Source organism: Schistocerca gregaria, chromosome 8, assembly GCF_023897955.1.
Source record: "Schistocerca gregaria isolate iqSchGreg1 chromosome 8, iqSchGreg1.2, whole genome shotgun sequence".
Classification (NCBI taxonomy): Eukaryota; Metazoa; Arthropoda; class Insecta; order Orthoptera; family Acrididae; genus Schistocerca; species Schistocerca gregaria.
The window spans coordinates 350,574,019-350,596,967 of NC_064927.1; the positions used below are offsets into that span (position 1 = coordinate 350,574,019).

Sequence of the window (22,949 nt, forward strand, 5' to 3'; positions counted from 1 at the left end):
TAGAAACAAAAACATGCGTATTGTGTAATATGGAAAAAAATTCATTACTTTGTATTCATGAAAACATCATTGATATTATGAAACAGTCATACAAAGAAATATGTGTAATGTAAAAATATGTAAGTACAGCCACTTCATGAGTTTACGTGATTTTGTAAACGTCCTTACAGCAATTTCTCTTCATAGATGGCTATTGTTTTCCCCATTCATGTATCTCAGTGTTTATGATGTCATATCTCCTGATCTGTATGTTATAAAATGATACAATTTTGTAGGCACATTCAGCAGCATATGTGGATACCATCTGCAAAATGTGTTGTGAATAGAGTTAGTAGCAAAGAAGTAATAAATTTCATTATCACACACAATGCGGCAGTTTTTCAGGTATCTGAGAGTTTGTGGCATCAAATCTTGCGAACTGTGTGTGGTAGCCTGTTATAACTATGTAAGTGCATTTAGAGCCATCTATGAAATTTATCGTTGCAAATAGAGTTAGTAGCTCTGAAGTAAAAAATTGAAACGTCATGCCCAATGCGACAGAATATTATGCCACTGAAACATCTGTGACTGAGAAAAAGGAGAAATAAGTCAGTTTTGTGGCATTTACATCTCCACTATCAGAACACAAATGTTACAGGTTCAAGAAGATATATACTGTATTTACTCAATTATAAGATGACGTTTTTTCCCAAATATCATCAGTCAAAATATATAGTGTCATTTTAGATTTGCAGATTAAGGTGTTTCTGCTGAGGTCAAAATTGTTACATTATTTAATAGATTGATAAAGGGGTCATTTTACATTTACAAGTCAAGCTTTCGCTGTATTGAGGTCACATGCAGATATATTTGAAGAATGCAGAAGGGTAGGTTGGGCAAATGATACTTGTGCTCAAACAGCCTCATGATTTCCCCAATATGCTACAACACTCAATAGGTATTGACCTTGCCCAAACAATCTGTATGACATTTGATTCATGCAGTGCCAGTGCAAGGGATACACGAGAAACTATGAATCAGCCACTGAAACAATCTGTTGCTCTGCTTAAAATTTAACAGCCTTGTGAAACGCAAGGGGATATAGCATTAAATTCTATCATCTTGTGAAATCTTGCTAGATTTGAACAGTTTTGCTATAAAAGTTCTCACATCTGAATGGATATCGTATACAAACATTTATGACGCATTTCATGTACTGGTAAAAGTAATATTGAAAGAGGAAATTTTTGTCCATCAGGAAACTTTCTTGATTTTGAATGCAAGTCAATATTATATTTGTTTAAGAGGGACTTTAATGATTTACGAAATACGTTGCAACTGAGAAATTCGGGCGCTGTGCATGTATTAGAATACTGAGTAAAAGCATTATATCATTTTAATCAGCTGTAGATCAGGATGGTGACATTCAGATGAAGCAAGAAACAAAATTAATCCAGAATCAAATGTCCAAACAACAAAATAAATTATATTAAACTGACTGTAATTGTTACAGTGAGAATAAATTACAGTGGCAAGACCCACCATGGGGATAGCACTGACTGATGACACTGGATCGCAGGATGAGCGAAAGTTTGAGTATTCAAATTAATCTTGAGTGAGCTCTTTTATTTATATATTAGTTTTTGTTGTTTCATATGACCTGCATTGTAAAAGATACTGTAGGCTGTGTTTCACAGTTGCTCAAGCATAGCATTATGGAATGATTGGAGGGGGCAATAGTCATGCCAGTTTGCCTGAGTACTAGGATGAGTGTGGGGAGGGGATGGTGAGCAGGCAGCAGATTCTGGTGTCCTGACAATCAAGGGAATCTGTACTGCCTATTTGGCTTTTTATGAACATCTACCACGTTTAAACTGCAGTTTGCCTGAATCCATTGGAATTGACTTCAAAATTCGACAGTGAAAAATCTATGTAGGGGCCAGTGGCCTACTTAACTTCCTACAGCAGTGTTGTCAACACTGACTGTGAGGTATGGTGGGAAAGTAAGGAGTTGTATCAGCTGCTGGTTTGAGGCAGCAAGTGAGAGAGCGACTGGCAGATGATATGTTTGGAAGCAAGGAAGATGGTAACATTCTAACATCAGTATAGAAGTGAAATCGAACATATATGTTGGGAAAAAAAGCTGTGTTCTTAGGTCCCATAGTAACCACCACATAAAAAAATCACAAAACGTTTGGAAAGAACAGCCAAATATTTACAACAAAAATACAAATTTAACAGCATTAGTGATACCCCAGATGACAGGATTATAAGCAAAAACAGATTGTGAAGATAAAAATTAATGTAACCATTTTTTTTTTTGTTTATTTTATTTCTTCTTGTACTATCAAAATGCAGGTAATCAATAAATGGCCTAAATTTAGTATAGTTACAGTGCTAAGGTTTTAGACAGATACTTTGTCAATAAAACAATTTGTAACTTTTTATTACTCATAATATGTTAAAAATAAGTTTTTCTTGAGAAAACTCTTTAAAAAAAAGGGAGGGTAGGTGGGTAGGTTCATATTACATTCAGGGTTGTTTTATAGTCGTGTAAATACATTGACTTGTGACTTCCAGGTCATGTTGTTATCAATGTAAATACTTCAAAATTTAGTATTTAAGAGATATCTACAGAGGAATAAAGCTACTACTGCTACTACTATATTATGTTTCCGTTATTGTATTAGCTTCATGCCTTATTTCTAATAGTGTGGTCAGGCACTGTTCCGTTTATTGTATTTTATCCAAATTCAGTGACAGTCCATTTACAGGTTACCTATTATTTTCAAGAAAATTTTGTTTAAGTATTGAAGTTTCTTCATTAGACTTGACTATAGTAGGAAATACTTGCACCTTCAGCAAAGAGAACTATTTTTGATTCTTGGAAGTATGGTGGCAAATCATTGTATCATGCCCACAACCATAAAGAATTCTTAAGCCTTTCTTAGTTTGTTGTGTTGTTGTGGAGTCCTTTTAGTTTTGGACTGAACTACAAAAATAATTTGTGAGAAATCTGCTCTTTCAGGCCCCAGTTGGACCCTGGCAGTCGACACAGGGAAAAACGGAGAAAGCATCACAAGAGTATGAGACGACATTCAAGTGAAGGTAGTATTAGTTCATAACAGTGCCAGACCATTCAAGGAAGGTAGGTGTGAGTAAAACGTCTTTTGGCAAAGTGGCACTGTAAAAATCAATTAACTAAGGAAAACAGTGGTAGTCAGCAGTGCAATTGCAGCCATTTTGGGAGAATAAACATGCTCTCACTTGGTCCCATGCTTATTTCTTGGTGTGTGATATTCTTCCATAATAACACACATTTTAAGCATGAAGATGAAGATGTTCGCTACTTGCACACAGTATTGGTCCAAGACACATTATGAGGCACTATTGACTTCTGTGTGCAGTTTATGAAGTGTATTTATGGAAGAAGTGGAAAAAGAACTTCAGGTTGATGGTTAACATATACCATCATTCATTCAAATGTACAAATGGAAATGGAGGGAAGATTTTGTATGTGTTGAAAAGCATCTTTGTATTTACGTGTGAACTCTGACAGTTTTTGCACAAGACACAGTCTGCAAGTACTGTCTCCCTTGCCAGATATAGTTTGTCTGAATTTTGTTGTTTGCCATATACTTCTGGAAATACGAAAGATTTGTAATTTTTATTCTCATGAAGTGTACAGCTGTCTTATATTGTTTATATTGGATATTAGTTGACAGAATAATAAATTTTTTCATGTTTTACAAACTAATTTTTTTTACCTGAATCTTGTTTCCCTATATCATGAAAATGTTGTCTTCACAAGTCAAAATCTTAGTAAAAACTGCATTTATTAAATGCTGTCATGAAAGGTAATATGTTCCCTTAAATTTTATGGAAAATATTGGACGAATAATTGTTTTGACTTATTTCACATTTTAATGACGAAACATTGCAAAATAATTAAAATTGTTTGTAGAAAAATCATATTGAAATCCACAGTTTAAAAAAAGGTGGGTGATGTTTGTGGTTTAAGCATTTTAAGTGAGCAAGTTCAGGGTGGGGCAGGGAATTATGCTTAATTTTAAGTTGGTACTGTAAAGGAAGAGGTGGCAGTGGAAAGGTGGGGATGGGCTCCAGTGTCACAGTGGCAGTGGACATTTATGATGGTACTACTATAGAGGTGCCAGCTATTATGATCAGCTCCAATAATCACGACTTTATGAATGACATGACAAAAATTAAGATGTTGCAATTTTTTGTTGATTTATAATTGTAAGTGTATAAAGTGATCAAAAGAATGCACAAGAGAAAATCATTCCTTAAGTTCTCAATGATGTTTCTTTTCACATTTTTCATAAACTGTTAGTGTACTTGTTGTTTTCTGCCCCTCATAGAATTTGTTTACACCATATACCATGTATGGTATATATCACTTCACTCATTGTAATGTGTAACCAGGTATGAAGTGGTGTGTTTTGTGCAGTCGTTATCTTTGCTAATCACATGATGACTCTTCCTGGTGAGCTCCTGCACAGGTGTTCTGTTGTAATGACAAATTGGTGTCAAGCTCTGTTTAGTGAATAATGTGTGTGTGTGTGTGTGTGTGTGTGTGTGTGTGTGTGACACATTAACAAGTGTGTGTTGAGGAAATGTTTGGGAAGATTGAGAAATAAACAATGAAGTGATTTCTGGTGCAGCAAAATGTGTGCTGTAACAATACTGGGAGTAGTGATGTTTCCAGAATGAGATTTTCACTCTGCAGTGGGGTGTGTGCTGATATGAAACTTCCTGACAGATTAAAACTGTTTGCCGGACCGAGACTCGAACTTGGGACCTTTGCCTTTTGGGGGCAAGTGCTCTACCAATTGAGCTACCCGAGGCCAACTCACGACCCGTCCTCACAGCTTCAATTCTGCCAGTGAAAATCTCATTCTGGAAACATCCCCTAGGCTGTGGCTAAGCCGTGTCTCCACGGTATCCTTTCTCCCACAAGTGCTAGTTCTGCAGGGTTTGCAGAAGAGCTTCTGTGAAGTTTGGAAGTTATGAGACGAGGTACTGGCAGAATCGAAGCTGTGAGGACGGGTTGTGTGTCGTGCTTGGGTGGCTCAGCTGGTAGAGCACTTGCCCGCGAAAGGCAAAGGTCCCGAGTTCGAGTCTTGGTCTGGCACACAGTTTTAATCTGTCAGGAAGTTTCAGTAGTGATGTTGTTAAGGAACCAAGAATTATTCAAAAATTTAGGGGGAATAAGTGAAAGTGTGGCCCTGTTTACTGCATACCTCCAAATCTGATGCACAAATGTTTTGTAGCGTGTTTAGCTGAAATTTTTCATTTGCGCGTGGTAGAAGAGACGATTTTTGCACACACGTGGCTAGATACAGTGATGCTGAGGGATATGAACAAGAATTTAACAATTTTTCCTAAATCCTCAGAAGATAACAGTTTGGTAACAAATGTAGAGTCAGTATGTATGACATTCCTTGTTGAGTGCAACTTCAGCAACCTTAAGCAAGCAGTGACCATGCAGGACATTTATTTAAAAAATGTTTCGTGATTCATAAATAGCCTCGAAGTATGGTTGTGTGAGATTAAAAATAGAAGTGCTAGTTAAGTGTGGCTTCTACAATTGAGGAAAAGGTAACGAAGTTAATGAAATCCCAACCGTTTGCCCTGGCAACAGACAGCAGTAACGGTATGAGTGACAAAAAGCTCTACCAAGTAGTTGTCACTTTTTTACACTGAAACTATGCATATTTCAACCATAATTCTCTCTGTTCAAGAATCCAATGACAGTACAGGAAAAGAAATATTCGGAGTTTTCGATAATGAACTAAAGAAGAGGAAGATTCCATGGGATAATTATGTGGGTGCTGCATGTGACAATGCAAGTACTGCGACTGGTGTTTCCAAAGATACATGTTCCTTTATTTGTAAATAAAATACTACTATTGATGTGCTAGGCTGTGCTTATCTTCTGCACGTAGCTGCCCAAAGTGCTGTAATGATCTTGTAAATATTAATATTGAACAGTTTCTAACTGGCATTTCTTATTACTTGCTAAAGAGTTTGAATAGGCAAAATGCTTTAAAGATATGTCAGCAACTCTTCGTTGAAAAGCCACACAAAATATTGAAGTATATTTGTACTAGGTGGTTGTCTCTGCTACAGTGTGTATTAAGGCTCGTAGAACAGTAGAACACATTAAAAGGTTTTCTTCTGTGAATCACATTTTGATAAGACCGTCTCAAAATTTCTACAAGTTAAGGCGTGGTTTGAAAATCCATCTACTAAGTTTTATCTTTTATTTCTCAGCTCCATTCTTCAACTTCTCAATTCAAATGTAGTCCTCCAAAAAGAGGCCCCACTGATTCATATAAACTTCTTTCAAAATCAAATGATTTTTTCAGTGATTGCATTGTTCGCCCTATGAGAGCATCCTCATTTTATAGGAAAGTAATTTCCTTCATGTGAAATTTGGGTCTGTTAAGGTATAGAAAAGTGACAGTGAGTTGATCATTTGGGCAAGCACTAGTGCTTACACGAAGGAACTTTCTCTAGATGAAAGAAAATTGAAAAAAAAACTTTATTTCAATGTCAGTCTGCTCTATACAAAAAGGTGAATACATTGTCAACAAATGGCTAGTGAAAGACAAGTTCCTATAGCATATTGAAGTTGCTGATGTTTTCCAGTGAAAATTTAAGAGTTTTTCATCTATAGAATATATGATTGGCCAGTTTCCTAACATTCTATCATCAGAAGAAATTGAATCTTTGGAAACAGAGCTCAGTTTTTACCAAATTGTTGCATTATATTTTGAAAAGGATGAGGGGCTGACAGAATTTGGTATGAGATTTCAAAACTCCCTGATGAAGGATCAGGAATAAGAAAGTGTGATGCTTCAGGAATAAGAAAGTGCCCTTCACTGAGTACTTTATAGTAATTTCCCCTTGGAAAGAGTTTTTAATTTGGTGAGGAAGAACAAGACAGAATTTCACGCTATAATGAACACACAGCTGAAAGCACTCTGTTAGTGCAGAAGATGCATATGGTTTCGAAACAAAAAGCATGTCACCAGTGTACTTTTAACAAACAGAAGCTGCTAGCTGCCAAGGGGGAAACTAGAGTATTCTATTCAAAAAATTGAACCTTCTACTTCAGAGATGTAGTGCAAATCTGAGATGATGTGAAAAACTCTAGCAGGTAAGAGAAGAAGGTGAAGAAGAAGAAGGGGGGGAGAGGGGGAGAGAGAGGGGGGGAGACTAATATATACAGTCTTTGAACAGCATTTGTTGCAATTATGTGTTGGTTTTTCAGTAATTTCCGATTTAACGACACATCAAGATGTCCCACAATTATGCTCCCCCACCCTCGACCCCACCTACGCTGTCCGGCACATTACTAATTGGCTTTCTTAAAAGTTGGCATCTCTGCTGCTGTTAGTTGCAGATATGGCATGGTTGAACGCACTACGTGCTTTTGCTGTTGAAACCTGTTTTTCCAAAAACCAGTCTGTTCTTGCAGTACAGTATGCTATGTGTACTTGATATCAAATTCCCCTCAAAACCAATAATGAATCAATTTGATTTGTGTAAATAACATTCATTGATGTGCCAGCGAGTTTGAGCACAGAGGACTGTTAGAATTCCTATAAACATTGAGCGTGTTACAGTCCACCTAAACTTTCTGCTTGCAAGCATGCATCATCGCTTACTGTCTATCAGATTGTCCATAAAGACTTCCAATTTCATCTGTATAAAATGGTGATTGCTCAAGAACTGTCACAACAGGACCAGCAAAATGGACGAAAAGGCTGTAAAGATTTAATAAAATGTTCCTCAAGACATTCACATTTTCTTCAGTTATGAGGCACACTTTCATATTTGTGGATGTGTTAATAAACAGTATATGCGTTATGGAAGATGTGTGAATCTTGGGGAAATTTATGACAGACCTCTCCACAGTGATAGTCACAATTTTGTGTGCAGTCGGTGCTGAGGAAGTCATTGGACCTTCCTTTTTTTTCCTCTCTTAAGGAGAACAACCATGCTGTTACCATCAATAGTGATCGGTATGTGTACATGATCCAAAACTGTTTTGGACAACAGCTTCAACAAATGCTTATTACGCTCTTTTGAGTTCAACAGGATGGTGCTATGGCCCACAGTGGTTGACATTCAGTGGTTGTTTTGAGTGTAATCTGTGCCAGTTGTTCGATCTCACAGGACAGCAACATTCTGTGGCTTGCATGCTTGCCTGATTCAAGTCTATGTGACTTCTTTCTTTGGCGTTATCTCAAAGGTGAAGTTTATAAACACTGCTAGAGGACCCTGGGACCTTGAAGGAAGCTATGAACCTTGAAATAGGCCGTATTCCAAAACATGTTCCATAGAATGATGCAGAACCTTAGAAATCAGCTGCATCTGTGTAATGACAAGGGATATCAGTTGCAGGATTTGATGTTAAAAACTTAATAATATTAAACCTCCAAATGTAATGTATTGATGTAATGAATAAATGTTTTCTAGCATTTGTAGTTTTTCTTTTAATTTATTATCTTTTATAGTTAGTGATAATTTCCTGCTCCATTTTATATATTAAATCAACATAAATAGATAAAGATGACTGACACAAATAAAGGATAGAGATGGCTGTGTTGGGGACTGGTATCTCATTGTTTCCAAGTATAGTTTCCTGGTGTTGGGCATCTAATAGTCTGTGGAAGGTAGCAGAAATATAGACCTGAAGCAGGACTGCGTCTTCATAAGATAAGATTGGAAAATGTAGGGGAAAATGTATTCAGGGTTTAAGTAAGAAAAACCCAATGACAGAAAGAGAGGGAAATTAATGTTGCAAGGCTTACAAGCATGTTTGATTCAACGTTGGAGAATGAAAGAGAGCAGCAGCCAAAAGAAGGAAAAGACGGGAAGAATTGGTGCAATGTATAAGAGGCAAAAAGGGTGATAATGGGCATGTGAAGTGGCATAGTATGTGCCTGCAGAGAATGTGGAAAAAAGAAGATAGTCTGCAAGTGGAGGCATTTGTGCACATTCAGTTTAATTGGTGGTAGAACCAATAATATTCTTTATCTTAATGTTTCTATCAAGCATTTAGCTTAAAGCAAACCATTGATTCATTCATAAACTTGGCAAGGAGTTGTTTTTGGTATCCCTGCTTTGAAGGTGATGAAAAGTATTATTGTCAGCTGGATTAAAGGGAATTGTGGATCATGTATTTACAGAAGGACAGAACTCCAGCACACTTTGCTAATCAAATGCATGAGTTCCTTGAACAAATTTGAGGCTTCTGAATTGGACATTGTTCAGCAACATCTCCAGTCTCACTGAAATGGTCAGCATGAACCCAGACCATACTATACCAGTCAACTCATTATGGGGAATAATTGAGTTCCATGCAGATCAGTGTTTGCACAAGACTAGTAAAGAATTGATCAAAAATATTGAAGAATCCTTTCAAAAAAGTAACTCAAGAGATACTCAACAAAATGGAAAGGAGTTTTTGGAAATGCACAGATCTGTATACGAGGTATGGCGACGCCCAAGTGTATTTTCTGTACACATTTATATGTAAGTACTCCAATATATAGTATAAAGTTACAACGTAAATAAGTGGGGACCTTTCATTGTCAATGTACAAGCACTATTGGTGATGAAATCTTCTAATTCTTCTAGCAATGTCAAGTGGTTAGATATCCATAAACTTCTATCTTGGTGCTTCTCAGCCATTGTCAAGTGGCAACTCATTACCATGTGGTTGCTGGCCTTGCTCTTATGTAACCATGGTACTGGTGACAGTATCTCTGGTGCTCAGTGCTTCACATTATAAGGCAATGTTTTTATCCTATATGTGCCATGCCTAATTCAACTCTTGGGATGGCAGAGTTCATCATCATACTCGCAGGGAGAGGTGAAGTCCTCAGCAGTGCAATCGACTTTTTGAAACTATCTATATGGTGATTTAGGTTAAGATCCCAGGCCTCTCACACTGCAGCCGTTCAACCTGGTGGGTTCTCATTTGTGAGTAATTGACAAAAAAAAGTTGGAATTTTGTGTGATACTCAATAGCATTTAAAAAAGTTTGAATATATAGTCTGGTTGCGTGGGATAATGGATAGGACAACAGCTTCAGATGTAGGAAGTTACGTGGTTGAATCTCGTTAAGTGCAGTAATTTTTATTTTCAATTCTTTATTGGAGTTACTTTGCTCATTTTTATTCAGTGAATTGGTCTAAATGTCATTTTTTAATTTATATTCCTTTGTCACTTTATTTTCATCACTATGGACGTTTTCATTTGTTTCATTGTTCCTTTATATCATTCTTTTTCCAGTAGGAAGTTTTGTGAATATGAATTTAGTTATCTACATCTACTATAATATTCAATTATTTGAAAATTCTGATCCGTCACTTTGTGAAAAATGTATTTTCGTTGCCGGATATGCAAATTTTTGTACAGTAATCGCCATACAGACATTTAAAACCTAACCTAAATACCAATTGCTCTATGGACAAAATTACTCAGATGGAAATTTAGATGAAAGACAGGTTTATTTGTAAACCAAAATTCAAGCAAAGTGAGTATAGATGTAATGGACGCAATAATGTGGGCAAATAAATAGGATGATAAAACAAAAGAAATTAAATCAAAATTGATACATAAAATTAATTAAAAACACATGAACAGTTATTTAAAGCGGTAAAAGAATGATAGGTAGAAAAATGGGAGCAAGGGAAGAACTTAATATTATGACTAAAATTGTGTGATAAACGAATGGAATCAAAAAATTACATTTAGATCAATTAATTGAATTAAAATGGTCATCTAAGTCATTCCAATAAAGACTAAAAAAAAAGAGAAATTTACTGTATCTGCCAAGATTCGATCCCAAAACCTCCTGCTTGTGAAACTGTTATACTATCCATTATGCGATGCAACCAGACCATACAAAATTTTTATGCTACTGACTGTAACACAAAATTCTGAAATTTTTTATTGTTTTTCATCAATTACTCGCAAAGAAGGCCCACCAGGGTGAATGGCTGTAGTGTGTGATACATAGAATCTTAACCTACATCACCATATAGGTAATTTCAAAAAGCTGACCACACCACAGTGGATCTGTCCTTGTCAGTTGCACGCCTATGCGTATTTTGAAAACTATCCCAGAAACCATTATCCCTTATGATGATAAAGATGTCTTTAAATGCAGTTTTATGTCCATTTCACAAAGTGTGTTCTGCTACCATCAATTTTCTTGGTTAATGTAGTCCCAGACACCACCAGTTCAACCTAGCAGTGTTTTATGTGTAGGGTGTGCATGAATTGATACTGTTGGCACTCATATCAAGAGCTGAGGACCTATATCTTCTTTTACAGGCCTCATGAGTTGCTGTATTGTAGGCAGAAATTGAAAGACTGACTTGAAATTATTGTATGGCATTTTTGGCATGGAGACCCCAGGTGGGTATTGGGAGGGGGGAGGTGTATTTGGCTATCTTCTGGTGCAACTCTCTATTTGATGCCACTTTGGCGACATGGTGCACGTCGATTGAAAACTGACTTGATGTTGTGTCTTTTCAGGAGGCAAGTAATCCATCCTGTCACTGAAACACAGAATGGTAAAGATACCAGTTTCTTACAATCCTTGGATGTTATCTGCTTGTGGATATCGCCCACAATTGTGTGTGGTATTTGGTGACTGATAGCTATTTTCAGTGGGAGACTTCAAAGGTGTCTCATTTGTGACAGCAACTTTTAAACATCTGATCTACTCATATTTGAAGTACCAGTGTCCTTAAAATAATGTCCATTTGGGTCCGTGACTATACCAATCTGCATTAGTAGCTTTTCTGTATATGCTGTCGTTATGACTTCCATTAAGTTTTTGACTAACGAAGACATTAAGGAAGGGTTACACAAAATATTTTTGTATCATCATAAAAAACTTGATGTGGTCTTAAATCTTATTGCCAGTTCTTCACACCTTTATGGCCAGATCACGAAAGTATTATTGACACAGTGGCAAAATAACTCCGTTTTACTGGAGCTGTGTTCAAAACAATCTCTGAACAGGTTAGCTATGGTTAAAGTTAATGGGCTCCTCATTGCAGCACTATCCATCTAAGATAAATACTCTCCACTGTACAAAAAAAGTAAGACAATGTCAGTGTTTGCTTGAAAAGATCCATCACTGCAGTATTGAAAAGTAGGGCGAACAGGTCTGTGGAGTTTTTGATGAGAACGTGCGAATAATTTGACTTGCAATTGGTGATATTCTTTAAGTGATATGTGAAGTGATCCACATAACAAGTAAACAAACTGTCAAGATATTTTGCCAGCCTGTACATAGGTGCCGCGAAGATGTCCATTTCTTGTGTACTGGATGATCAAAAAGTCAGTATACATTTGAAAACTTAATAAACCATGGAATAATGTAGATAGCGAGGTAAAAATTGACACACATGCTTGGAATGACATGGGGTTTTATTAGGACAAAAAAAATCATTATCGGGCCTTTTTTCTTCGAGGAAATGGGTGATTCTGGTTGTGTAACTGCTACCGTGACGTGTGAGATGTATGCCGATATGTTACAGAATCGCATCATCCCAAGCCTGGCTGATAAACACCTGCTGGAAGGTACAATGTTTATGCAGGGTTGCGCTCCACCCCACATTGCTAGACGCGTGAAAGATCTCTTGCGCGCATCGTTTGGTGATGAGCGTGTGCTCAGCCGCCACTTTCGACATGCTTGCCCTCCCAGGTCCCCGGACCTCAGTCTGTGCGATTATTGGCTTTTGGGTTACCTGAAGTCGCAAGTGTATCGTGATCAACCGACATCTCTAGGGATGCTAAAAGACAACATCCGACGCCAATGCCTCACCATAACTCCAGACATGCTTTACAGTGCCATTATTCCTCGACTACAGCTATTGTTGATGAATGATGGTGGACATATTGAGCATATCCTGTTAAGAACATCATCTTTGCTTTGTCATACTTTGTTATGCTAATTATTGCTATTCAGATCAGATGAAGCGCCATCTGCTGGACATTTTTTGAACTTTTGCATTTCTTTTTTAATTTTTTTAATTTTTTAATTTTTATTTTTATTTATTTATTTATTTTGGTTCTAATAAAACCCCATGTCATTCCAAGCATGTGTGTCAATTTGTACCTCTCTATCTACATTATTTTGTGATTTATTCAGTTTTCAAATTTATACTGACTTCTTGATCACCTGGTACACCACCAAGACTCATTTGAAAGCTATCACAATCTTGAATAATATTCCAGTTGTGAGGGGGGCAAAAACACTATTTTCCACTATTTCTTTTAATTACTAGCTGCAGTGCCTGCCGTTGCCGAGCTGTTTAACATCTGGCACACGAAGTGATTGGTCCTGTTAAACTGCGACAGAAACAAATTGCCAGAAATTTCATTGTTGTATGTCTGTTAGTCTTTGTTCAGTGCTGTACTGAGTAGAATGTCGTGTCACACAGTTTGCAAATTTCGAGATGGCAGAGTGAGAGGAGGTACACTACATTAAAATTTGTGTGAAACTCAAGAAACCTTTACAGGGACACATGAAATGATGCAGGAAGCCTACGGTGATGAACTGTACTTGGTGTTACGAATGTTTCACGTGGTTAAAAATGGTCAGACGAAAGTTAAAGATGACACTCGTTCAGGATGCCCTGTGACATCTATTGATGACACTAATGTCAGGAACATCTGTAAAATTTTGCGTGGCTATTGGAGACTGACTAAGAGATTGCAGAAGAACGTAGCATTACAGTTGGATCATGTCATGAAATCCTGACAGAATCTTGGAATGCATTGTGGTGCTGCCAAGTTTGTCCCATGGCTCATGAATCAACACGAGAAAGACCTTCACCTAGCAACCTTTTGTAACATTACGAGTCAAGATAGCTGTAACAGAACTTGAATAGCGTAAAGTTATCATTAAAAACGTATGCCGCGTGATTTGTTACGATTTGATCGGTCATAATAATCGTAACATGCTTTTGAATACCAATAAAATATAACAGCGATACCTGTTTAGTGTTATTGGAAATAATATGTAGTAAATTAATGAGCAAGGTAGCCGATTCTATAAGAAGAGGTAAAATTGGGTGTTTTGCTTTATATCGACTAAGCCGATGATACGGCGTCTTTTTTTCCCGTTTACTCTTAGAAGAAAAAAAAAAGTATAGAAGTGCTAATTGTGTGTTGTGATAAATATAGGGGCGAATTTTAAATAGCTACAGTGTATAATCAGACTAACAAATGGACATTCAGTTACGAGAAATAGCGGATAATGAAATGTGGTCATTAAACTGAGTACACCTACAGGGTGGTCAGTTCCGGGATAAGTCTATTCATATCTCACGAGGGACACGGTATTGAGACAGTTTATTATTATTATTATTATTATTATTATTATTATATCGTGGAGAGCGGGCTTCAGCTTATAAAAAGGAGAAAAGCTGTATCATTATCATTGACTGTTGGTGTCAAGCAACCAAAACTGTTAATCAAAGGGTTTCAGTGAATGAGTGGTGAATGCGAAATGAAACTGTTAACGAAGTTATGTTAAATAAAACAGAAGAGACAAGACAGTTTGGTACTTGGTACCCAGTGCAGGCGAGAGCGGTGTTGGCATCACACGTGGAAAAGTAATGGTCGGCGAGTCACATGGCTAGCGCATGAGAGAGGGGGCATGTTTATCAACATGCGGGACAGCTGCCCACATGGTGGGCGTGGTTGTATCGCATGCGCGACTATTATTTGAAGCACTGTGTGACACATATGGCAGTGAATGTGGTGAGTGCGTCGAGGATGCGGAGTCTACCGGACGTGAATCATCACACGCAATTAATGTTTTTGGACTAACCTGTTGAGTGTCCGAGCTGGTGTCTGCTGGAGAAACACGGTTAGGTGTTCGGACTGTGGACTGCAGTTTCAGCAGCGAGATACGAGCCACAACGAGCTCGTTGTAAGTATGTGCTATTCATTGTTTGAGCTCATTGTTTTCCCGGTGGAGTTATGCCGCCGAGTTGTATTCTGACAGTACGTTAGTGACGCAGGTTACAATGTCACCTGCAAGGGTGGAGCATTTGTGTACCACCTCACATATTGCGAGAGAAACAGGACGTGGACCATAAGTGCAGAAGCACAGCATCTTAGTGTTAGTGGGATGGTGTAGCACTAAGCCCTGAACTACATTCGGAGAGAGTTTGTAATGGGACAAAACATCCATACCGATAATTGGTTTATCGATGTCTGCAATGTAGAAAGTCCACGGAAAACACAGAGGAGGAGATAGGTGCACCATAATTTTGACAGAGCCTAAGGTTTGTAACGTTGATGCATTAACAGCTCGTAGAAGTGACTTTGTCGATGAAAAGATGGGGGAAGCCATCGATGTAGGTATGATAGAAATGTCAGGACCAGTGTCAACTTGGAAAACAAGCCGTGACGAAATGTAAAGCAATGTATGAGGACACCTGTGAGGCTCCCCACAGGACTTGGCGTCTTTTAGGTCCTGCAGTTGATGTTTGGATGCTGGCAAAGTAATCAGCACTTCTTGGCATTATTGTTGAAAATGTTGTGGTACCAACAGTACGAGTGAGCCAGATGCAGTGGTGATGGTGACGACTGCGGCAGCAGAGGAAGCTTGTCCTCGTTGACGCATGTAGCATGTATATTGGCACGTATGGTGCATGGGTGATCCTGGAGTGCTCGGACGGTGGAGAGATGTGAGCGGATTCTGCCAGGCGTTGTAGGAGGCACAGAGCAGGAGTGAGCCCTGCCTCTGGCAGCAGACGGCCGATAAGCAGGAGCAGTTGTGCCAACTAGCGGTGAGTGATGAGCTAGTTAGTGTTGCGTAGCAATGCATACAGTTGGTCTGCGATGCAGAGACCAGAGCCGATTGACTCGAAGGAGTGCAGTAGCAGGTGGATCTGTAGATCAGTAGGCAATCTGGCGGACCACACTGCCCACAGAGTGATGTCTGGCATGGTATGCTCACTCACAAGTAATCGAAGGCGGCGCCAGAGTTGTGATGGAGTTCGGTCCCCCCCCCCCCCCAGGTGTTCCTCATACAAGATCTTGATGAGTAATTCTTGTGGTGAGCAGGAAAGTCGTTCCATGATTGTTTTCTTCATGAACTTGTACTGCGGTGGAGGCGGCAGCAAGAGGAGTAGATCGCAAATTAAGTCAGAGTGATCATGGTTGTGCATGACAAGACACAGGAATTTAGAGTTGTCGTCAGGCATGTGATTCAATTTGAAACGATGCTCGACAAGCGCAAACCATGATACAGTGTTGTCTTCGTATAAAAGTGGGGGAGGGGACAAAGGCAGCTTCGGTGTCCCTTGGAAAACCGGCTGGGCCGTGGCATGAGAAGCCGTACAGCAGGCCGTCACAGTAGGCGTGGGTGTGTTACTGGCAAGAATGTCCGTAGCAATGGTGGGTTGCATTTTCTATGACGTGTCACGAAGACACAACGTGGGTGGCACGGTAGGTACTGTGGGAACCAGGGGTTGTGCGATGTGTGTAGGGGTCCCATAAATGGGACCATAGGTTACAGGTACTGATTTGAATTTGCCCATCTAGGAAATAATGCGGAAGACCGGTGCGGCAGACACAAGCGGAACTGTGGGAGAGGCGAGCGACTGAGTGAGCGGTGGGTTCTGGGCCCCCCCTAAGCACGGGGGGTGTTGGTAACTCGTGTGTCAAAAGTACGAGTTCTCCACGCATGTTGAAAACATGCCCCATGGGGTCAGACAATAAAGTACCAGTGGAACTTGTGGAAGGTCACTGTGGTTTGGTAAGACGCCCCTGGAAGGCGCATCGCCGAATGATGTACTTGAACCCACATGATCAAAAAGTTGAGCTGCAGGTCTGGGGGGGTGAACAAGAAGAATTTTGCACACAAAAATGCCCATTTTTAGTCTGCAAAGGAGGCAAAATCAAAACAACTGCAATTGTTAGTGGCCGAGTGCATTTTGAACAAATGGAGGCGTTGCACATGGCACAACAGTAACTGTTGTTGTGGCCCATTGAGAATCAGAGTATGTGTGCAAATGTAGGCGGCTTTGAACATTATATGATCAATCAGTAGGTACACAGTTCCGAAAATTATTCACTTCACACGTTGGCGAGCACAGTTCGACGACATGAAACCCGAGTTCATTGTTTGAGTTAACGGTATAGCACTCGACCGTTGTAGAACATCAAAGTTTGAGGTTAATGTGGTTGGAGATAGCGAATCGCTATGGAGTAAGGGAGAGCCGGCCATTGGCGAAGGATTGAAGGGGCTCAGCAGTCGTAGTTGGGCTTCCAAATCTTCGAACAAAGCATTGGGTAAGGTGGCCATGGCGGCATGTGCATAACCTGTTGATATACAACACCTGGCGCCCAAGTCGCTGAAGACGTAGAAACTTCAGAGTCACCAGTATGGGAACAGGACACGAATAGTGTTGTACAAAATAAACTGTCCCCTCTGATATCTGCACGTACTTTTATTTCGACAATTATAGTACACGTGCACACAGTACAAGGTATAAGAACAGACTGAATTAACATGGCTCGGATGAACGACCTTAGTCCCAACAATTAATGTTGTCTATGGTTGATATGACCTATCGTTGCCACAGCCTGAAATGTGGCACGACAGTTCACGGCTCATGATCATCACAGTACTCTTGTACATTCATCCCTGTTGGTGTGCGACAGTTGCACGAAAAACAAAATCAATGTGCTGCCTCATCCTTTGTACTCCCTAGACCTAGCCCCTGTGGACTTTTTTTATTTTAAGAGTTGAAAACCCTATTGAAAAGACGAAGATATGGAACGATAGATGAGTTGAAAGAAATTTTGCAGATGGAACTTTCTGCAGTCCTGCCAGAGGTGTACCAAGACTGCTTCCGGAAGTGGAATTAGTGTTGGTATCAGAGTATTTTAAAGGAGACCATGCACAGTAAGTAAAAGGTAGCATAGAAACATTTCGGGATTTTTTTGAACTGATCTCGTAGAGGTCTATAGAAGGGAGTGGTACTTGAGGGCAATATTATAGAACTGGAAGAGGATTTAGATGAAGATGAGATGGGAGATATGATACTGTGAGAAGAATTTGGCAGAACACTGAAAGACTTAAGTTGAAACAAGGCCTTGGGAGTAGATGACATTATTCTGTCAGGACTACTGACAGCCTTGAGAGAGTCAGCCATGACAGAACTCTTACATCTGGTGTGCAAGGTGTATGAGACAGGTGAAATACCATCATACTTAAGAAGACTGTTATAATTCCAGTTCCAAAGAATGCAGGTGCTGACATGTGAATATAACCAAACCATCAGTTTAAGTAGACTTGACTGCAATACACTGACACGAATTATTTACAGAGGAATGGAAAAACTTACAGAAGACTACATCGGGGGAAGATCAGTGAGGACTCTGGAGAACTGTAGGAACACACAAGGCAATACTGACCCTATGACACCTTTTAAGATAGGTCAAGGAAAGGCAAACCTATGTTAATAGCATTTTTAGACTTGAAAGCTTTAGACAGTGTTGACTGGAATACTCTCTTTGAAATTATGAAGGTAGCAGGGGTCAAGTAAAGGGAGCAAAAGGCTATTTACATCATGTACAGAAACAGATGGCAGTTATAAAGGCCATGAAAGGGAAGCAGTGGTTGAGAAGGGAGTGGGATATGGTTGTAGCCTATTGCCGATTTTGAGCAAGCAATAAAGGAAAACAAAGACAAATTTGGAATAGGAATTAAAGTCCAGGGAGAAGAAATAAAAACTGTGAGGTTTTGCCAACGACATTGTAATTCTCTGAGACAGCAAAGGACTTGGAAGAGCAATTGAATGGAATTGAGAGGGTTAAGATGAACATTAACAAAAGCGAAACAAGAATAATGGAATGTAGTCGAATTAAATCAGGTGACTCAGGGAATTAGATTAGGAAATGAGACACTTAAAGTAGTAGATGAGTTTTGCTATTTTGGCAATAAAATAACTGATGTGGAGAGGATATAAAATGTGGAATGGTAATGACCAGAAAAGCATTACTCAAGAAGAGAAGTTAGTTAACTCTGAATATAGATTTTTGTCAGGAAGTCTTTTCTGAAAGTATTTGTCTGGAATGCAACCATGTATGAAAGTGAAACATGGATGATAAACAGTGTTTAGGCAAGAATAGAATAGAAGCTTTAAATGTGGTGCTACAGAATAATGCTGAATAGATGGGTAGATTGCATAACTAATGAGGGGATACTGATTATAATTGGGGGAAAAGAAATTTGTGGCACAATCTGACTAGAAGAAAGGATTGGTTGATAGGACACAAACTGAGACAGGAAGTGATTACCAGTTTTTTTTTCTCTATTTTGTTCATTGTTGATCGGTGTGTTTGGACGTTGCGGATGTCACATGACATCCATTAAAGTTCGTTTTGTTGATCGTTTCACTCAGTTTTTTTTATTACAGAGGCCAACCAGCACTCTGACCGAGCACGCTGAGCTACCGTGCCGGAATTTTAGTACTGGAGGGAAGTGTGGGGAGTAAAAATTGTAGAGGAAGGCAAAGAGATGAATACAGTAAACAGATCCAAAAGTATGTAGGATGCAGTAGTTACTCGAAGATGAAGTGGCTTGCATGAGATAGTGTAGCATGGAAAGCTGCATAAAGCCAGTCTTTAGACTGAAGATCACGACGACATGTTGATAGTCTAATTGACAGAGGAAGTAGATACTTGATGATAAAATTTGCAGTGACAACTGCTGATATTCATTATTTTTAAGGAGTGCGCCAACTTTTGATAGTTGTCTTTCCCTAGCATCAACAGGATCTTTAATTGGTGGTTTGTTTTAAAATGGTACCTCCATTCGTATTGACTGCTGGTAGGACAACAATAGCCATAGAGTGTGTGGAGCAGATTCCACTCAGCCCATGTCAAATGGAGATTGTTTGGTTTGGATTTTTAAAGGGCCTGATTTGTTTTATAGCAGATTACAACAGCAGCTTAAATTGGCATTTTGCCAACTGGTTGTTCCACATCCGTTATTATTTGGCACAAAGCTATACTACATAGTGATGACCTTAAGCTGAGCACATATTAAGTGTTGATATAGCATGTGTGTGGATTTAGATCACTCTTACTTCAATAAGAGTGTGTTATGAAGATAAATGTTTTGCACTATACTCCTGTTGCTGCTGCAGAAGTGGCTTGAATTTTTTTGCATTTTATTTACCTCTGGACGTCTTCTGCTATGACATTTGTCCTTTGACCACATAGATCCAGTCCCAGTCTAAAGCAGAAAGCTTGTCATGTTATAGTTTTAGATGGAGATTTCAACTTATCTGCTATTGGCTGGGAGACTCAAGTGATTAGGGTGAGTAGTGGGGGATAAGGAGTCTTGAGAAATTGTTCCAAGTGTCTTACTGAAAATTATCTTGAGCAGTGAATCAGAGAAATTTCTTGTGAAGGTAATATCTTCTACCTGTTGGTGACAATCAGACACAAACTTTTCAACTCAGTGTGGAGCAAGGAATCGGTGATCATAAGACCGTTACAGCATCAGTGAATATGGTTGTAAGTAGGAATAAAAAGAAGAGTAGGAACATCTTTCTGTCGATGAAAAGTGATAATAAGCAGATGTCAGATTACTTGACAGGTCAACATGAAAATTTCCTCTCCAGTGCTGACAGCATTGAGCGCCAGTGGAAAAAAGTTCAAGAGCACTATACCCTATACTTAAGACAGGTATGTACTTAGCAGTGTTGTGAGCATGGAAAAGACTCTCAGTGATTCGAAACCCATGTTAGAAGGCGGCTGTGGAAGCAGAGAGAGCTTCACTGCAAATGTAAATGTGAGCAAAATTCTCACAGACAAACAAAAACTAAACAAAGCCAAAATTACATAATAAGGGCTGTGCATGAAGTGTCCAACGAATTTGAAAATAAAATTCTCTCCACCAACTTGGCAGAAAATTCTAGAATGTTTTGGTCTTATGTTAAATCAGTAAAAGGATTGGAACCGTCTGCCCAGAAGTTCGTGACCATAATGGCATTGAAATGGAGCAGGACACAGAAAAGACAAAGAGTGTAATAGGAAGAATGACCTTGTCATTGATTTTCCTACTCGGATAACAAAGAACAGCAGGACATTGATAGATAACTTTTTTATAGACCAAGATACGTTTAAGGACATAAATGCTTATCCTGTTGAGAATGGTCTTTCAGATCATAGTGCACAGCTAGTTACAGTACATGACATAGCTCCATGCAGTATATCAAATCTGAATTTCAAAGCAGTGCATTCAATTAACAATATAAATACTGCAAACTTTAGGGAAAGCCTAAAGCATCTAGACTGGGATGAAGTGTATATGGAACCTGATGCAAACTTGAAATATAACTTATTTCACGATACATTTTGAAGTATATCTGAAAATTGTTTTCCCTAGAAAATAGTTAAACATAATTCCAAGAAAACACATAAAAAACCTTGGCTAACTAAAGGAATAAGAATATCATACAACCGTAAAAGAGAACTATATCTAACAGCAAGAGGGAGTACTGCCCCCAAAATTGTTCAATATTATAAAAACTATTGTGCGGTACTAAGGAAAGTTATTAAAAAGTCCAGAAGCATGTGTATCATGTATGAGATCAGTAACTCTGATAAGAAAATTAAAGCAATTTGGAATATTATTGAAAGGGAAACAGGGCAACCAAGAGCACAGGAAGACTTTAGTGCCATAAAACTGAATGACAAGTGTACTAACAAACAATCAGAAATTGGAAATATTTTCAATAATCATTTTTTAAATGTTGTGGAGAAAATAGGATCTAGATCTTCACTAGAAGAGGAAAGGCTTCTAATAGAAGAGGCCATACCTGTGCAGTTTGAAACAACTGTATTTCCACCAACGTCTCCCTCTGAAATCAGTAAAATAATAAACTCACTGAAAAGTAAAAGCTCTTACGGAATTGATGACATTTCCAGCAAGATACTTAAAGCTTATTCCCCACAGATAAGTAGGATTCTCAGCCACGTATGTAATAGCTCTTTGGAGCAGGTTGTTTTCCCCGATAGACTGAAATATGCCATTGTAAAACCATTGCATAAAAAGGGGTACACATCGGATGTCAACAACTATCGCCCAATCTCTCTTCAGCACTATCAAAAATTTTTGAGAAAGAAAGGTATTCAAGAGTAGCTTCCCATATTTGTAAAAATAAAGTACTAACAAAATGTCAGTTTGGTTTTCAGAAAATGCCATATACGCTTTCACTGATCAAATATTAAATGCTCTGAATAACCGAACATCACCCATTGGTATTTTTTGTGATCTCTCAAAGGCCTTTGATTGTGTAAATCATGGAATTCTTTTAGATAAGCTAAATCATTATGGTTTGAGGGGGGCAGTGCACAAATGGTTTAATTCATACTTAACTGGAAGAGTGCAGAAAGTTGAAATAAGTGGTTCATGTAATGTTAAAACAACAGCTGATTCCTCAAACTGGGGGGGCTATCAAGTACGGGGTCCCACAGGGTTTGGTCTTAGGTCCTTTACTGTTCTTGATATACATTAATGACCTACCATTCCATATTGATGAAGATGCAAAGTTAGTTCTTTTTGCTGATGATACAAGTATAGTAATAACATCCAAAAACCAAGAACTAAGTGATGTAATTGTAAATGATGTTTTTCACAAAATTATTAAGTGGTTGTCAGCAAACGGACTCTCTATAAATTTTGATAAAACACAGTATATACAGTTCCGCACAGTAAATGGCACAACTCCAGTAACAAATATAGACTTTGAACAGAAGTCTGTAGCTAAGGTAGAATCTTCAAAATTTTTAGGTGTGTCCATTGATGAGAGGTTAAACTGGAAGCAACACATTGATGGTCTGCTGAAACGTCTGAGTTCAGCTATGTATGTTAT

The 22,949-nt window shown here is 38.6% G+C and overlaps 1 protein-coding gene across 3 annotated transcripts in view; it reads left to right on the forward strand.

The window, feature by feature from the left end:
• LOC126284710 (splicing factor, suppressor of white-apricot homolog) overlaps positions 1-3,732 on the forward strand; it is a 151,936-nt gene extending 148,204 nt beyond the window's left edge. For 2 of the 3 annotated variants that reach the window (XM_049983840.1, XM_049983841.1), the window contains exon 15: positions 3,008-3,732. In XM_049983840.1, coding sequence (XP_049839797.1) covers positions 3,008-3,104 — 97 coding nt within the window. In that variant the 3' untranslated portion in view covers positions 3,105-3,732. The remainder of the gene's footprint in view (positions 1-3,007) is intronic. The other variant, XM_049983842.1, reaches the window with a different exon arrangement.
• Positions 3,733-22,949: the final 19,217 nt, after the last annotated feature.